The 16,632-nt window shown below is 35.3% G+C and overlaps 1 protein-coding gene across 1 annotated transcript in view; it reads left to right on the top strand.

Moving 5' to 3' along the window:
• The window catches only part of POLN (DNA polymerase nu), an 88,464-nt gene that overhangs the window by 2,922 nt on the left and 68,910 nt on the right, over positions 1–16,632 (top strand). Inside the window, exons 2-12 of the mRNA XM_057374040.1 lie at positions 409–470; positions 3,654–4,142; positions 4,520–4,707; positions 6,500–6,612; positions 8,164–8,321; positions 10,906–10,974; positions 12,389–12,449; positions 12,659–12,723; positions 13,505–13,588; positions 14,008–14,097; positions 16,133–16,189. Of these exons, the coding sequence (XP_057230023.1) occupies positions 409–470; positions 3,654–4,142; positions 4,520–4,707; positions 6,500–6,612; positions 8,164–8,321; positions 10,906–10,974; positions 12,389–12,449; positions 12,659–12,723; positions 13,505–13,588; positions 14,008–14,097; positions 16,133–16,189 (1,436 nt within the window). The remainder of the gene's footprint in view (positions 1–408; positions 471–3,653; positions 4,143–4,519; positions 4,708–6,499; positions 6,613–8,163; positions 8,322–10,905; positions 10,975–12,388; positions 12,450–12,658; positions 12,724–13,504; positions 13,589–14,007; positions 14,098–16,132; positions 16,190–16,632) is intronic.

Below are 16,632 nucleotides of genomic sequence, written 5' to 3'. Positions count from 1 at the left end.
CTGGATTTTCTTTTTCRTTTTCCTTCATGCTCATGCCCTCAGTTTTACTATGACCAAAATGAGTTATTGAAAGAGGGAAATACACTTATTTCTGGCATTATAGTAATGCTTCCTCTGAACATTGTGGAAAATGTTTTTCTGCTTTGTAGCAAATTTAAAGTAATTTTTTCTTAATGGTTATAGAACAAGCTTTTACATATGCATATTTTGGAATCTGCAGGAGCCTTTTAAGCATGAATTATACTTAACATTATATACTTATACATTAATAAAATGGTTGTCGAGGGAAAGATTTTTTACAATTCTTTTAGGTATGGTAAAAATGTCAATAATATAATCCTGTATGTAACCTAAGTTATATGGGCTGCAGATTCAATCATCTTGTAAATGGTTTCTTCTTTTTTAAAGGTGTAGAGAAGCCAAAGGAAAATAAACTAGGTGATGAGGATGCGCATCTGAGAAATGAAAAGGCAAGCATTTTGTAAGATTGAAAACCACTAAAAGCAGTCTTTTTGTAGCAGGTTTGATGTTATAGACATTCTTTTATAACAAGCTTTATTACAATATATTTTATACAGTCATACTTCAGATAATTTCATGTCTTATTTTATRCTTGGCCTCTATTTACCTATGAGAGTCTTGGTTCCACTTCTGTTCCCTTTCACAGGAAATTGATCTTTTATGATAGATTGATCAGAAATGAGGGTGCCACATTCAGTCATCAGGATTTAGAAATTATTTTAGACTTCTGTCACTGAACAATCACTAGTACATAATCATAAAGTGAGCTGATTCATTTTAAAAATTACTTTCTATTAGGGAGTTTAATTTTGGGTTTTATCATCTCTGGATTTGGTTTGATGTGCATGTGAGTGAGTGCCTGTGCAAGAGTAGGAACAGGTAACTGGCAGCCCCAGCTCAGGCTGTGACTGTAAAATCCATCAAGTTGATCGATGAGTTGCAGATACTGCAACTGATCCCAGCTGCAAATTTCACAGCCTTCCTTACTCTGATTCTGGTGCATGTTACACACTTCAAGTCCATTCAGGTTGCTCAAAATGCAGAAAATYGATATATTATGTGGAGTGGGATAGTTTCCTACAAACTACACTGGCTTACAGATGCTCATACAGCTGTAGGTGCAAATGGATAGCAGTGGAAACCYTTTTTATAATGATGAGACACTAATTTTGACTCACTGCATCTAATGAAATCTTCCTGCCTTTACATAAATTATGAAACTACATCCTGGGAGTCATTTTCTCTACTTCCAGCCATGTCATTATTTCTAATATAAGATCAGTTCTTCAAGGAAGCTGCTGTTTCTCTCTGTGGTTAATTGTAGTTCCAGTTGTATTATTCTGACTTGATAATTAAATTGCTTTGTTCTTACTTTTTGAACCTTTAAAAAAGAATTGCTTATTCCTCGTTCTATAATTACTAGAGTATCCTAATTCAAATTCTTCTGTGTTAAATGATAAAACTGTTTGCAGTTTGACTGGAGAATGCACTTAAGTGAATTAGTTGTCTTTCCATGGATATTAAACATTTGGCCCTTCTGTGATACTCCTTTTCCCCTTCTGGTAACTTTATAGTGCCCACCTTTTGATTAGCATTGCATAAGTCCAGATAATTTGTCTTCATTTAGAACAGCCAGTATCGTTTTGGTAGTAGCAGAAAATTAATTAATTTCCTTTTTCTATTTACTTAGAACCTGGTAATTGGACTTGTGCTGTAGAGCTGATCTTGTGAAGTTTGATCTAAAGCAGTCTTAAGCCTTTTTCATCTTTGACTCCACAGTTCTAAAGTTTGGGGATACGGGAGCTGGGTTGAGGAATGTTGTGAAACCATAAAAAGGCCCCAAACTTTCTGCCTTTGTCATTCTGGCTTGCTCAATTGATRCAGATGGCATGGAGATGGACAGTACCCTTTGATCAGTGAAAACTGTCATCCTGGGGATGGAGGAAGCCCTGCACAGCAGGAATTTGTGCTTCTTTTGAAGTGAGGAGGCCTTAGTTTTTGCAATTATGTTGACMGCAGAAGTACTGGATGAGATTGAGCTAGAAGAGCCAAAAATACAGTAATTTTGAGACACTTAAATTACTTTGCACTGGAGTGGGTGAATGTTAAGCTCATGCATGATGCTGCAGCTGCAAATTGGGAGACAATTGCTTTGTGGAATAGAGAACTCACGAGAGAAATTTTTATTTGATTCTGTGCGCAATCAGATACAAAATCATCCTTCTGAAAGGTGCTCTGACAGTAGGACCATAATCTTTCTGAAGCATTGAAAGATAGGTAAGACAGCAATGCTTAATTTTCAAGAAGAAAACTATGTGAAATTGAAGAAGCTTTAAAAAGAAGATACATACAATTGCCCTCCAAACCCAGAACATTTGTAGGCAGTACAGGGATTTACTCAAAGCARAATATTGAAGATTTCAAATTAATACTAAATTCTGTCTGGAAAAGTAGTATGGCTAAGAGACAATATGATGGAGACTACTAAAAATGTCATAATGCAAAAATGTGAACTTAGTAGAGTTTGTATTATTCTATACTTGCCTCATTTGACTAAGTTAAATGAAATATACAATGGTATAGTTCAAGTGAACTTTGAGGAACAGCTTGCAAATGCATCTTTAATACATATTTTTTTCAAATGGCTCAGGAGTAGAAGGCTTGCCAGCTTCTCTAAGGCCTATTGGTAATTGAGGCATAAAAAGTATTGAGGGAAGATTCAAATCTATATATCTGTAGATAGTTAAATACACATTTTCCTTGGGGAATCTTGGAAAGGTCACTGATTGCCATTCCAGAGTCCTTGTTCATGAAATCACGACAGAGGAATCTATCTCAGCTGAAGAGTTTGTAGAAGCTAGCAAAATAAATAGTAACAAAGTACTAGGGCCAGTAGCATACCAAGGAAATTTCTGAAGGAAATTAGAAAGAAGGAGTGGAGTCAAAACATTACCATGTAGCATCTTGCTTAATGCTGTTGAGTAGCATGCTGGTGTAAAGGGAACCAGGGACTACCTGGAGTAGTAAAACTGTTCTGAGTAGAGTGGATTAAATGGAATAGAATATAATACTTAGTCATACAGCTGATAATACTTCTTCAATGCAATTTTGTTATGTATTTTTGTTATGTCTTACAGTCCTGTAAGTTGCTTGAAGGGATCCAGTTGACCCAGGTACTTGAACTTTCAAAGTTATCATTAAAGTCCCTTACCAAAAGTTCTATAACAAATGAAGCTGTCATGAAAAAAACTCTGTATGTGGAAGTTAAAGATGAATGGTCTCTTCGCTCTTCAGACAATAATTAACCTTGTCATTATGGAAGACAGGCTACTGGACCAGCTGTGTCTTACAGTTGTTAATTTGCCATTTTTAGTGTTGGGCTAATATTAGATTTTTAAAAAAGTGGTTGTGTATGTAAGCACTATATGTCAATAAAATAATCTCTATTGATAAGTGCTTGAACTTTGGTTTATGTAATGTGGGTCCCCTAAACCTGCCCTGTTTTGTTAGTATGAACATTTTTTTCATAGATTTTCCTTTTTTGAAAACTTACCTAAATTAACTTAGTGCAATTTTAATTTCTCCTAATAAATCAAATAATTGGTGTGCTAAAAAATTTCCAGTTTCCCCAGGAGGTTTGTGATTCCAGAATTGCCGTATTCAAAGCAACTGCCAGCCCTGAAAAAAGAACTGCTGGTCAGATAGTCAGGACAGTGCATATGGATGAAGTGCTTGGCTGTCAAGATTGCAAAATAGTGAACTGTTACCAGGATTCAGGCTTCCCAAAATGGGGATATCAAGAAACGAGTCTTTCAGTGGAAGCAAAATACCTGAAGGATGCGGAAAAKAAAATAGTTATTCCTCTTAAAAGAAGGCAAAATGTGTCTATAACTTGTTCAGAGAAAACAAGAAGATTGCATGTAAATACCTACATGTCCTCTCATGAAAGAAGATACAGCTGTACTCCTGAACAAATAAAGTCTTCTGGAAAGTGTCCTTGTGATATCAGCACTTTAGGATCTGAAGAAAAAAAAGAACTGCTTGCAACTATACAACAGGCAGTGGCTTTTGTAACTACTATGATATTTCATGATGGTTCTTCACAGCTTACCTCGGAGCAGGTTAGTAAAGGATGAGTTTTGTTTAGAGCCAGTTCTGTAGAACCATTTGAAAGTGCATGTGACTGATAAACACAAACCCATGTCCATTAGRAGCCCCTTTTGGGTATGACATACCAAAATGTACATTTAAAATGAAGTAAACCTTAATATTTAGATCACGTTTTGTTTTAAACTATCAAGTAAATCATACAGAAAATGAAACCATTARGATTTTTGTTTCAAGGCTGAAACAGTTGCATGTTCCTCTACTGTGTCAATAGCGTATGCAGTAAGTGTAGTGTACATAATAGATTTCATGTTGTAAAATATTTGGGAATTTTTCTTTATAGGATTGCACAAAATATGTCAGGAAACACTATTGTCATTATACTTAACAGGCCTCTACCTCATCAATAAAAGGAGTTGTTGTGCTGGTGAAGAATCAGACCCATCACCCTTGTCCTCCCAGTCACACTTCAACTGGTTATGCTTGGAATGCTGCTAATGAAAATGATAAATTAATTTATTTAAAAACTGAACAATCATCTCTCTGGGAACAAGAGCAGCCTCACAAGAAAGTTTCTTGGTGAGAGAATGTAGGAAAAAATAGTATTTTGCTTTACACATGGGTTTAGCCGTAATGATATTGGTTACTTAGCACAGGCCTAATCTCCTTACGTGTCAAGCTCATTGATTTCATATTGGCTGTGTTAGTTCCTTGTCAAGTCTGGGCTGATATAAACCAAATAAGAATGGACTATTCCTTTGGGCTCAGCATATCACTGACTGCAGCCCTTACAGAATTGGGTTGGGATTCTAGTAGGAGCTGTTTACATTTACCTGCAAATCCTTTATGAGCAGTTAAAGCTGTATAGCACCAAAGAATATGTTTTTTTCCAGGCTTATCTTCCTTGTATTTTTATCTTCCATTTCCTGAACTGCATTTCTTAACTAGTGCATTTTTGATGGACATTATTGTGATAAACAACCTTTCTGTGCTTTGTTAATACTTTAAATCTTTTTGGCACAGGATTTTCTTAATGGCTTTTGGCATTCCAAGTGAAGTTTTTCTAGTATTCAGTAATAATACTATGTAATTTTTGAAGCAAAGGCTTTATGTATCTATTTACACTTGGACTAAATTTTTATAAAAAGATGGACTACKTTTTAAATGTCAGTTATTACAATCAAAGTCCATTTTTATTCCTATTATCATGGAAATCATATCCCATAAAGGGAGAAWTGAGAACTGAATCTGATTCTTAGATGTAATAGTCTAGCATGTTAAAACTTCATCACAATATTTTATGAGTTTCAGTAATGRCTGTCTTACTATAAACAGCTGAATTTGGATTATTAATTTACCAAACATTCATTTTCAAGATGTTTGACTTGGTTGTTAGTTGCATCTCTTCCACTGTTTCACCGTGCCTTGAAACAAGTCACTTTGCTGACCTGTACTTCTCCAGCTGTAATACTGGGGGTACATGACAAGTAGTTTAATAATGTGTTGTCAGCTTGAATATAGGTTGTTGTGAATTGAGAATAACATTTCAATAAAGCATGTACATGTGAACAGTAAAAATTCAATAAATTAAGTTGAATAAGGATATTAGCATTTAGATGAAAACTATGGCTAATTATTTATTGTAAGAATACTGCAATTGTTTAAGAATGGATCTATAGTGCATACAGCAATACCTTGTGATCTGTGATTTCTAATCTGTCCAACCCTTGGAATTGTGGTCTCATGCTATCAAAAATGCTTTATAAAAAGTGTTACTTTTCTTTATTGACCAAAATAGAACTTTTAAAAAAAAATAACACACATAGTAAATCTGTATACRAATTTATATAAAATTGGTTATATTTATTTAAAATAGCATGAATGAAGAAATTATAGATATTTTCAAGAGGCATGGAAATACATGACAAAGATGAAGCATTTTGGATTTAAACAGCATATTAACACAGGACAGTTAAGGCAATTTAAATTGTCTAGTAACTTTTAAGTYAGTGTATTTTAGTGCTGCATCAGTTTAGCCTCTGTGATCTTATTTGGGTATATTGAAGTATTATAGGGGTGCCAGTTGGTGTTTTGTATTAAGGTTGCACTTTAACAAGAGTTAACCGAGGATTTGTTTTCTTTATGTGTATGTGATGTTTTATCCATCTGCTTGGATGTTTTAATTTCTTAGGGGAYATAGCTTTGAGTATTATTGAATTGAGAGTTTAATATTCAAATGCAATATTATTTTCTGATAGGAATAAGGAAATGTCTTGAGTTAACTGTTTAGTATTAGGTTTAAAAGAACAAAATAAATAGATTGACTAAACTTAGTAGCAGTGTAGCATGTTAATGAACTACTTCTGTGCAGGCAAGTGTTRTTTCAAATGCTACAGTGCAAAGTTCCAATAATTTGCTTCAATGCAAAAGATTTCCTGAGGACTCTACTTCAAGTTTATGGTAATGAAATCAGCTGGAAACAAGGCAAGTATCGACTCTGATCTCATCCTGTAATCTCTGTGCTTTTGGTGTTTCTGTTAAAATCACTAAGTGTAGAAGTAATTAAATTGGTGGTTAAGTAATATATTGAAAAATAGTTTAGTACCATATGAAAGAACTCCCATCTTGGGGGAGGTTGTGACCAGAGGCTTGGCATGTCAAGAGAATGTACTTCTTCTCTGAGTAGGAATCAGATAATTGAGTAATTTGAGGATAGCTTCCAGTGGAAACAGRAGCTCTCAACACAGTCCTGACTAGCTGAAAAGGTCAAACTACTTCATGTTTCATATTCCCTACAAAAAAAAAACTTCCTCTGCTCAAAGGAAAGGCTAAAATAAATCTCAGAGATACTCATAGTTGTCAGAATTAGGAATCACTTGAATGGGCCCTTGTTTTTTGATAACATCAAGTAAGACTCTTCTCTATGGATTTAAAAGCAACTGCAAGCAGCAGGCATAAGATGTAAATATAATGCCTTTCTTATTTTGTTTGCTTTTTTTTTTTTTTTCCTTTGTCTTTTTTTTTTTTTTTTTTAAGATGTAAATATAATGCCTTTCTTATTTTATTTGCTTTTTTCTTTTCCTTTGTCGTTGTTTTTTTGTTTCATGTGTCAAATAACTGTTGAGTGACAAAAGTACRTATGACCTTTCAGGAAAGACTTCCTCTGTGGAGAGTCATCAGCTTATGTTCAGCATCTGAAAGGTTTCAGTACATCACAGTGAACTGATGATTATTTGAAATCTGGTGTGAAGATCTGTACAAAAACCAGCACTGGGAATGGGAAAGAATCAGGAAAAGAAATGCCGTAATGGGACTGGCAGTAGTGACAGTTTTATAGCCTGTACATATGGGAAATACTATAGGTTAGATCCTACCTGATCCATCGGATTTGAGTCTGAAGTTTCTAGTARCCAAAAGAATTATTGTCTAGGCTTTTAAACTTTGAAACTTGATGCTTCCTCACACCTTATTTCTGCCATGAAAAAACAAACAAAGCTCCAACAAAACAAACAAAACCGCTAAAAGTTTTGGAAACAATGCATTGTGCACCCCTATGTTAATTCATATATACATTAACAAGCTCGCTCTGATTGCTAGGAAGTAAATCTCTTCCTGATCYCCAATAGCAATTCTGTGGATATCAGTCAAGTTAGTAACAACAATAACAAAATTGTACCAAAGGGGGATTCTCATAAGAAAAACTTCAGCCTGAAGTTTTTCACTTCTAAGAAGAGATGTTTTTACATTACATCTAAGGAACCAAAGGTTTACTTATATTTGAAAACTTGAAAAAATCAACCAACCAAAAAAATCCACACTAATCTCACAAAACAACCCTCTTCAAAAATATTCAGTACTGAACTTCTTCCTGTRTAGTCATTAAATGTTAGAGCTGTGAATTAAATGTTTAACATTTTGGTGGAGCAAATACTTGTCTTTCTATGATGTGTGCATGCAGGAAAGATGGACAAAACTTTAAAGCTGTTTTTCTCTATGGGAGATAATATAAGCATTTTGAATAACTTATTTTTGTAGTTGCTGATTGTGTTGTGTTAGATCCAAGGATTGCAGCATGGCTGATAAACCCCAGCGACACAGTTCCTTCCTTTGAGTGTTTAATACACAAGTATTTTGAGAAGCCTTTTTCAAAGGGAACAGAAAATACAGATACWGCCACTTTGAGAAATGTATCTGTAAGTAGTTTGTTTTCAATTGTTTGTGGTTGGCTTAAAAGGGAAGGAAATCATAATAAAATTGCTTTTGCTTAGAAAGTCACAAAAGAAGATAGATAATGCTTTTGTAATGGAAGAAAATGATTCTGTTAATGCCACTTGTTGGAAATTTAAAGAAAGGGGAGAAGGGGAGATTTCACTGCATTCTAYCAGAATGGGAACTCATTCTCCAGGAGCAGCTTTAAAATTTTCCTTCAAAACTGTAAAGTTCAGTAAAAACATTAATTAATATATAATCTTATATTTTTTTCTGTCCACCTTCCTGCAAAATGATTTCTTGCTCTCCCTTCCAAAATGCTTAATGCTGTGCTCTTCAGTTCCTGTACAGCCCATATTTAGTTAATTTTTATGAAGAATCTTGCTTAATTTCATAGCTGATAGACACCACATCATAGGCTGAGAAACAGCAGGGAGTCAAATGTGAACCTTCAAGCATTTGTATGAAAAAAATCTCTAAATTTTAATTCTCGGTGTGAGAGAATGCATGATGAACTTTTTGAGATGTTATCCCCTGCACTATGGAAATTTCTTTCTATATCCTATCAAGTGTCTTCCTATGTTCCTATTGAAATGTATGTAACAAAATATTATAAAATATTTGTATGTGTATATTGGGCCATGATGTTCTACTGTGGACACGTTGCCCTTCAGAGGCTGTTTGATAAGATCATTCTTAGAAGAATGAGAGAAGAATTCTTAGAAGAAGTAGAGCAACCTAAATGTTTTTTTTTTTTGATGCCCCTCAATTTTCAGACACCTTTCTTGTTCAGATCAAGTATTGTGCTATGGTTTTATGACTTGTAGGATACAAACCCAGAGATGTCAAGATGTCAAGTGGACTTAGAGCATGAAAAGACGTCAGTTGTATTGGCACCCACCCATCAGTGTAGACATTTCAGAGAAAACCAGAGGCAGTTTACTTTGAAACACTGGCTGTAAGCTGCAGTTGCTCAGAAGCTACTTCATGAATTAAGTTATTAGTGTAGGGAATAGACAAGCAAACAGACAGAAGTTATCTATGGTTATTTCTATATATGATTGCCCTGCTGTGAGTCAGCATCCTTAATCTTGTCTCTTCCCTTAGCTTGACTCAGTCTTTTGTTCTTCAGATATCAAATCTGTTCTTAGTTATTTTTCAACTTTGTCATCCTGATTCCCAGCTCTGAGGTAATATTGAAATTYTATTTCCTTCCTGTCCTATTTCAGGTCTAGTTTGTTTCCTTGCCCCAACCGTCTCGAGTGTCTTTATGCTGACTTGTTCACTCCAGTCCCAGTTGATGCCTCCTTGTAACATCCTGTGATTATTTCCCCCCATCCCTTATTCCTTAATTTGTCAYCTGGACCCTCACATTTCCTTCTTGGCTTTTCTCTTTGCTAAGTGAGCCCCAGTTCTTCCTGTGAATCCTGGCTCTTTGCCAGGTTTATCTCTTCAACATTCTTGCTCTGTTTTTGCTGGTAGATTCCTAACAGTTGTCTATACTGCCAGAGGGATCTGTGGTAAGTGGTATATCATCTTGTGCCTGACTACTTCAGTGAAACTTCCTCTGTCTTGTGCTAGTCTTGTCCACCCACCACAGTGCTTGGAATGACTGCTGGTTTATTCTGTAGCCCACGACTCACCCACACAGCTCTAGCACAAAGATGTGCTGCTTGCTGCTTGTCTGTATATTTGATGCTGTGCCAAAATGGTCATGATCCATATTCCCTGGAACATTTGCTGGAACAGGTGCTAAACATTATGCTGTTGATGTCATCACTGAATTTACTGGTGAGGAATCTTGGTGTTGTTTGAAGCCTGTCATTGGGCTCTCTTCCACCTCCAGAAAGGGATCAAGCAAGCTGTCTGTATTTTACAGATACCTCGTTTGTTCCAGAAGTTGGTATGGACATGGTTTCTTGGAGACAGGTTGACAACTTTTCACTGCAGTATGGACTAGACTGTTTTAGAACAAGGATCATCACCAGTGGATCTACATATTCCAGCTCTGAAGAGAGCCCTCTTCATCCTACTTTGTGGGGCCTGCTGTTTCTCAATCTTTATTAAGTTTATTTTAGTGGTCATGTTCTTGGAGCTAACCATCMTATTCTCAGTGTTTGTATGCATTTCAAAAGGGTATTCTAGCCAATTGAAGGAGGTGGCCTGGTGCTATGTGGAGCACCTGTGGAAGAGAAAGGAAGAAAGTGAAGAGTTCTGGCACAAATGTGGCAATACCTATGTGAGAAAGAAAAATGCAAGAAATTGTACCTCATTTTACAAGTAATAAGAGAATTTTGACTTCAGTGTCAAAGGCAATTTATTGATACTATTTTTCTGTATTTGACGCAATTCGATGCAAAGGAACAGGCAAAATCTGCAATGTTCATAATCTGTAGTGCTGTATTCATGATACAGGTTTGACAGAGATCTAAGAACATTTCTAAAATTTAATAGAACAGAAGCATACAGAAAAGCACATTTTTACAATTTAATAYTTCTTTAAAACAGYAGTACTCTAAATATTTTTATGTTAGCATTAAAATTACTTTATTTATTTATTTATATCAGTATCAAAACTTAGGTGTGAACTTGGAGAAGCTTTATAAYGTAATGATGGACCTTTCTCATGGTTTAAAGGTAAGATGCAAAAAGAAGTTGTTCAGAAATAACTATGTAAGTATTACCTTGAATTAAAGAGAGTTAATGATATATTTCTCAATCAAGTTAGAATGAGAGAATGCTTCAGTTCTGAGTGATTTACATTAGCAGCCAACATTTAAAATAAATTGCCCATCAGATTTGCCATTTTTTCCAGAATGGGATGGTGAGTGTCAAGGTTAGTCTTTAGAAGAAACTTTTCCTCTTCAACAGTTAACTAAATGAAGATTCTGAGAAAAGGAAATGTTCAGAATATTGTGACTTTTTTATAGCATTTTAAATACAAATGTTACTATCTAAAAAGTGTTAACTGAGGTAAAACATAGTCTAGCTATTTTTTCAATGTATTCCGTGCTTATGAAAACTCTCAGCATATCTTTTTTTCTAGACTGTGTTAACCAAGTGCTGGAACAGGCTTCCCAGAGAGGTGGTTGATGGCCCAGGCCTGTCAGTGTTAGAGGCAATTGGACAATGCCATTAATCATACACTTTAAAATTTAGTCAGCCCTGAATTGTCCAGGCAGTGAGACTAAAAGGTCGTTGTAGGTCCCTTCCAAGTGAACTATTTTATTCTATTTTACCCCTTATTGCAGTTCAGAATGCATCTCAAATAGTCTGTCAGTGTGTGTCTGTCTGTGTGAGTGTTTTCTGCCTATGATCACATACCTGAAAAAGTGCCAGAATTTAGGGATATGCTCAGGTTCTGGTGGAAGGGGCATCATAGTTTCCTTAGGATTTCCTTTGAAGTTGAAGGTAGCAAGTGTAGGGCTCAGACCATGAGGTGATGGAGCTGTATTAATCAGGATATCTAAGTGGCACAGCAGTATGGTGAACCATTCGTGAAGGGAGGCAGCAGCAACACACCAAAGGCACAGAAACACTGAGATCCAGCCTGCAAAGTTTTTAGAGAAGTCAGATTGCTTCAGTGGTTAGAAAAAAAACAGACTTTCTGTTCTCTGTAACTAATTTGGTGACATAACCCTATCAACTCTTATTTTCTTCCTAATGAAAACAAAGTTATGAATTATGAATGGTTGCTTAATTGTTCAAGTGAATAAGAGATAATTGTGTGTCCTATTATGATGAAGCCAGCTTAAAAATAAACTGTTTAGAAAAAAGAGGTATTTATATATATTTTAATTAGCTCTGTTGTACAAAATGGTTACTATTGCAAAATCCCTATTCCCCACAAATAGAAATGACAGCATTTAGATACTGTAATTTACACTGAGTAGTATTTAATGCCACTGACAGTGTTGTCATGTAAAAAGGGAATATATACAGAAAGTGAAATACTGCTCACTGGAAAATACATTCACCTGATGACACTACTGCATGTTTTAAGATCAAAATTAGCTGGTACTGAAGAATCTATTTATATCTTGCTTTACAGGCTCAAGGTTTGTGGAACTTATTTTGCACATTAGAGCTTCCACTTGTCAAAATTCTGGCAGGTAGGAAAGTTCAGTTCAAAATATGAATCTTCACTGTTTTCACACAGCTGCTGACTATGCTCAAGTGGAATGTAATTCCTCAGAATATGAAATGTTCTCTTAGCCTCATAACAGCTGTGTGAGTTGGAGTTTCCATTTTACAGTCTAAGAAGCATGTAAGATTGAAATTGTCAATTATAAATGTTCTTAATGTAAAATTGTATTTGCAGTGATGGAAACACACAAAATATATGTGAACAAACAGGAACTGAAAAAAACATCAGAGATTCTAGGGGTAAATTTTTTATTTTGTTTTCTCTTGGAAATTGTATAGTATCATCTTTGTGCTTTTACTGAGGATAACATTAAAAAGAGAAGGAACAGTTGTCACACTTTATGTAATAGTTTGGGGGTTTTATTATATTTTTATAAATATAAATAATTATATTTACATTTTAGAATACTTCACTGTTTATTTAGGCAAGTGAAAAAGAGACATTTGCTTTATCACCCTTGCCCCAGAACTGAAATGGCATTGCAAAATGCACAGATCATTTGGGTTATGTGTTGTAGAGTAAAAATGGTAATGACTCCTTCTGAACCTACAGTTTTCAGTAACAATCTTCCTGAGAAGTGATAGACTTCTCTCCCTCTCTTTGTGAACAATACTCTTTAAATGAGTGTTCTTTGATAAAAATAGCTACAAGAGAACCCCATTTTGTAACATGAAATTTGACTAGATAATCATAGTGGTTTGACAGATTACTAATTTATCAGAATAATTTGCATAGCTCTGTTTCTCTCAGATCTCCACAGTCTTCAGTAACTTAAATGCTTTAACCACAAATGTTGGTACTTATTACTACATTAAATCCCCTTCCCAGATCATGAAGAAATAGAAATAAAAGAGTATATAAGCAATCTACTTAACCAAATGTTGATAACCAGAAATGATTATGCAATATCAAGTACTCMATTTTAAAATAAAGGTCCAATATTCTCATTAACCTTGGAAGAAGCAGGTATTGAAGAGAATAATAATGTGAACAGAATAATTTTGATGTACTAATTTAYAGTTGCGGCTCAAAGAGCTTGAACAGGAGGCTCATGAGGTTGCTGGAGAACGCTTCCTTTTGACCAGCAGTTGTCAACTCCGAGAGGTAGTATTTGTACTACTATTATTACTTAAGGTGTAAGTTCTATAAATTTATTGATACAGAAGAACTGTAAAGCATATATATCCTTACAACTTCTGAATGATTTTCTTCTATATTAATTATGTTATTTTCTGATTTTAACAAAGCACATATCAGTTTTTTGTAAATATGACGATGTTGAATAATCTRTATTTGAATGTATTTACATAAATTATGCATTTGGTTTTAGAAAATGTATTTTGTTTCAGTTGCTCAAAAATAAAGATTATTGGTCTTTTCAATTCTGTGTTAGTTCTCTTTGCTGCAATGTGCTCTTTTTACCTTGAAACCTGATTTCTGTTTAAGTTCAAGTGCCGAATAATTTTCCTTTCTATTTCAGCACTTGAAACACTGAAAGATTTTTTGTCTTTTTCTTACTGTAGGTACTATTTGATAAGTTAAAACTGCATAYGCTGTGTGAGAAACTTCACAGGACTGAAATACAGCAGCTCGTATCCACCTCAGAAGTTGTGGTGAGATGGGGAAGGGTTTTAAAACCAGCTGCATGATTTGGTAAAACTTCTAAGTTATATTCCAGTGAAATGGTAATTTGTCAAAAAGTTTTCCTGACGATCTTGATTTATTTTTGTGTTGTACTGTTTGTGCTACACTTGTGCCAGAAAAGAGAGTTGCACTCCATCATGGGGAAAAACAAASCAGCTACTGAAGGTCTCCCCTGGGCCTGCATTTCWCCAGGCTAAACACCCCCAGCTCCTTCAGTTGTTCCTCATCAGACTTGTGCTCCAGACYKKYMWYMRSYYCMWTKKYCYTYMYYKKWAAMMMYYYSGSMMCCCMAWKKYCYTTTTKRAAWKRRGGGKYCMAARKWMYYYYMMMRKWMYYMRSSSCMAAKWMMRGGWKRMMAWYMMYKSCYTKAWYCYKSYKGKYMMMMYWWTKSYKGKYYMRGSCYRGKKSCMWTKGSCYTYYTWGSCMMCYKGGSMMMWCYRGSYYMWKKTYMRSCCCYKKYMAWYMRSMMCCCCMRGKYCYTTTYCMWYMRGSCCYTTYCMRSCCCYYYTTYCCMRSCYKKKGSMMTKSMRGGGKTKKTKKKRMCCMRGGSCMRGRMCCTGGCACTTGGTCTTGTTGAACCTCGGACCCTCRGGCCCATCGACCCAATCTGTCCAGATCCTTCTGTGGAGCCTTCCTGCYCTCCATCAGATCAACTYKTCCATCCAATTTGGTGTCATCTGCAAACTGGCTGAGGGTGTCCTTGATYCCCCTGTCAGATGAATAAAAAATAATTTTGTTTTGATGATAATAGCAATTGAGGTTCTTTTTAGAAGAGGGAAAGACTCTGTGCAGCTGCACCTATTTCTGATTTGGTGTCACAACTGTTTTGCTATAGTTTACATAGGAGTCAGAGAAAAGTGTACAACTCATGGCTGGCCATGAACATCTCTAGGGAAGGTGAAAGGGTAACATTTGTGTCTTAAGGAGGAAATTCCACTTTTCAGCCAAGTGTCTGAACTATTGTGTATGACCTCCAGTAACCTCAACAGTAGAACCATGAAACCTACACACTTCTCAAGGAGAAAGAGGTTTCATGGATCAAGTATATAATCTTGGAAAGTGACAGACTGCCTTGGGAAATGGGAGGGATCGGTGAAATAGAATTAATGTCATCTTTTTGTGGTAAGATAAGATTTGTTGCTAAAATCRAAGCAATGCTTTAATCTAGTCCAGTACTCTATTTCCAACAACTGCTGAKACTTAGTTATTTAGAGAAAGGTAGGCAGAAACCTTGCAGTAGATAAATAGTAGACAACTAATCTTAAGATGTTKTTTCTCCCTGGTAGCAAGAAAAAAACCTTATGCTTTTAAATATACATTCTAGTAGAGTTGCATCTATTTTTCACCCTGGACTATTGTAGTTCCGGGGTTTGTTTTTTTTTTGTTGTAATTACAAATATCCTATCTCTGGTTTGATAATTCAATTCTTTTTCTCAACATTATTTTTTTTGGCAGTTTCCAAAGTAATCAGAAATATGCTTTATTTTATTGCTTTTGAATTTGACAATTTCAATTTCTCTTGAAGTTTTCTTGGAACTTTTATTAAGGCATGAACAGGAGAAATTCTCCTCTTGAATTGTATGTGTATAAATGTGTATGTGTGTTTATATGTATTATTTTGTATTCTTCTATCATGGCCTCTCTTGCATTGATGCTGCATAGCACAAAAAATAAACAAAGGGCCACAAATAACACACACACACACACATCACACCCCAGTGTTTTCAAAGTTGTTGTGGAAATAATTTTATGTCTATATGTCTTTCCGTCCCTTTTTGTCGGGACAGGAGTCAAAATGAAATGGGAAGTGGTTATCTCCAGCCTTCTTAAAGGAGGCTTCCTTGGSTCTGGGGTGGGATTGCTTGTAGGACATTCTTCAGCCAGTATTTTGTCCATTCAACTTGTCAAGAAAATKTCTTTCTCCAAAATGTATTCTGTTAAGGTTTGTTTAATAACATAAATTAAAGAAAAATTTGTCAATAATTCACATTCTTGATTTTGCAGCTAAATAAATTGCAAGATCTTCATCCTTTGCCTAAGATAATTTTAGAATATCGCCAGGTGAGCTGATRTTTTTCTCAAAATGTAGTTGCATTGAAGGAAATTTAGCAAGACAGATAACATATTCATAGTTAAATAAATAAATAAGTTGGCTCTAGTGCAAGTTCATTCAAATACTAATTGAAGTCAGTATTCTTAAGAGTTTTGGAATTTTAGTGTTTATTGCTGTTTTGCACTATGGTAGATTATAGCTAGCAAACAACTTTGTTGCAAAAATGATTGGAAAACTTTGCTGTTAAATTKGTCTAGTGCTATAAAGCATACTTAGGGCAAAGCATTTATTTTTTGAGTTCTGAAGAAATGCTTTGCATAAAATGAAGGAGGTAATGATGGAGGATTTGGGGGGTAACAAGTCTTCTGAAAATCCAAAACATCCTAGTTAGTCTGCTCCCACACTTAATCTTTAGGCTTTCAAAAAAGAGCTTCCTAGAATTAAAAAAAAA

The sequence above is a fragment of the Malurus melanocephalus genome, unplaced genomic scaffold, assembly GCF_030028575.1.
Source record: "Malurus melanocephalus ecotype Western Australia unplaced genomic scaffold, MMel_1.1 scaffold_214, whole genome shotgun sequence".
Lineage (NCBI taxonomy): Eukaryota > Metazoa > Chordata > Aves > Passeriformes > Maluridae > Malurus > Malurus melanocephalus.
The sequence above is the reverse complement of the archived record's forward strand: the minus strand, read 5'-3'. Positions and strand labels throughout refer to the sequence as shown.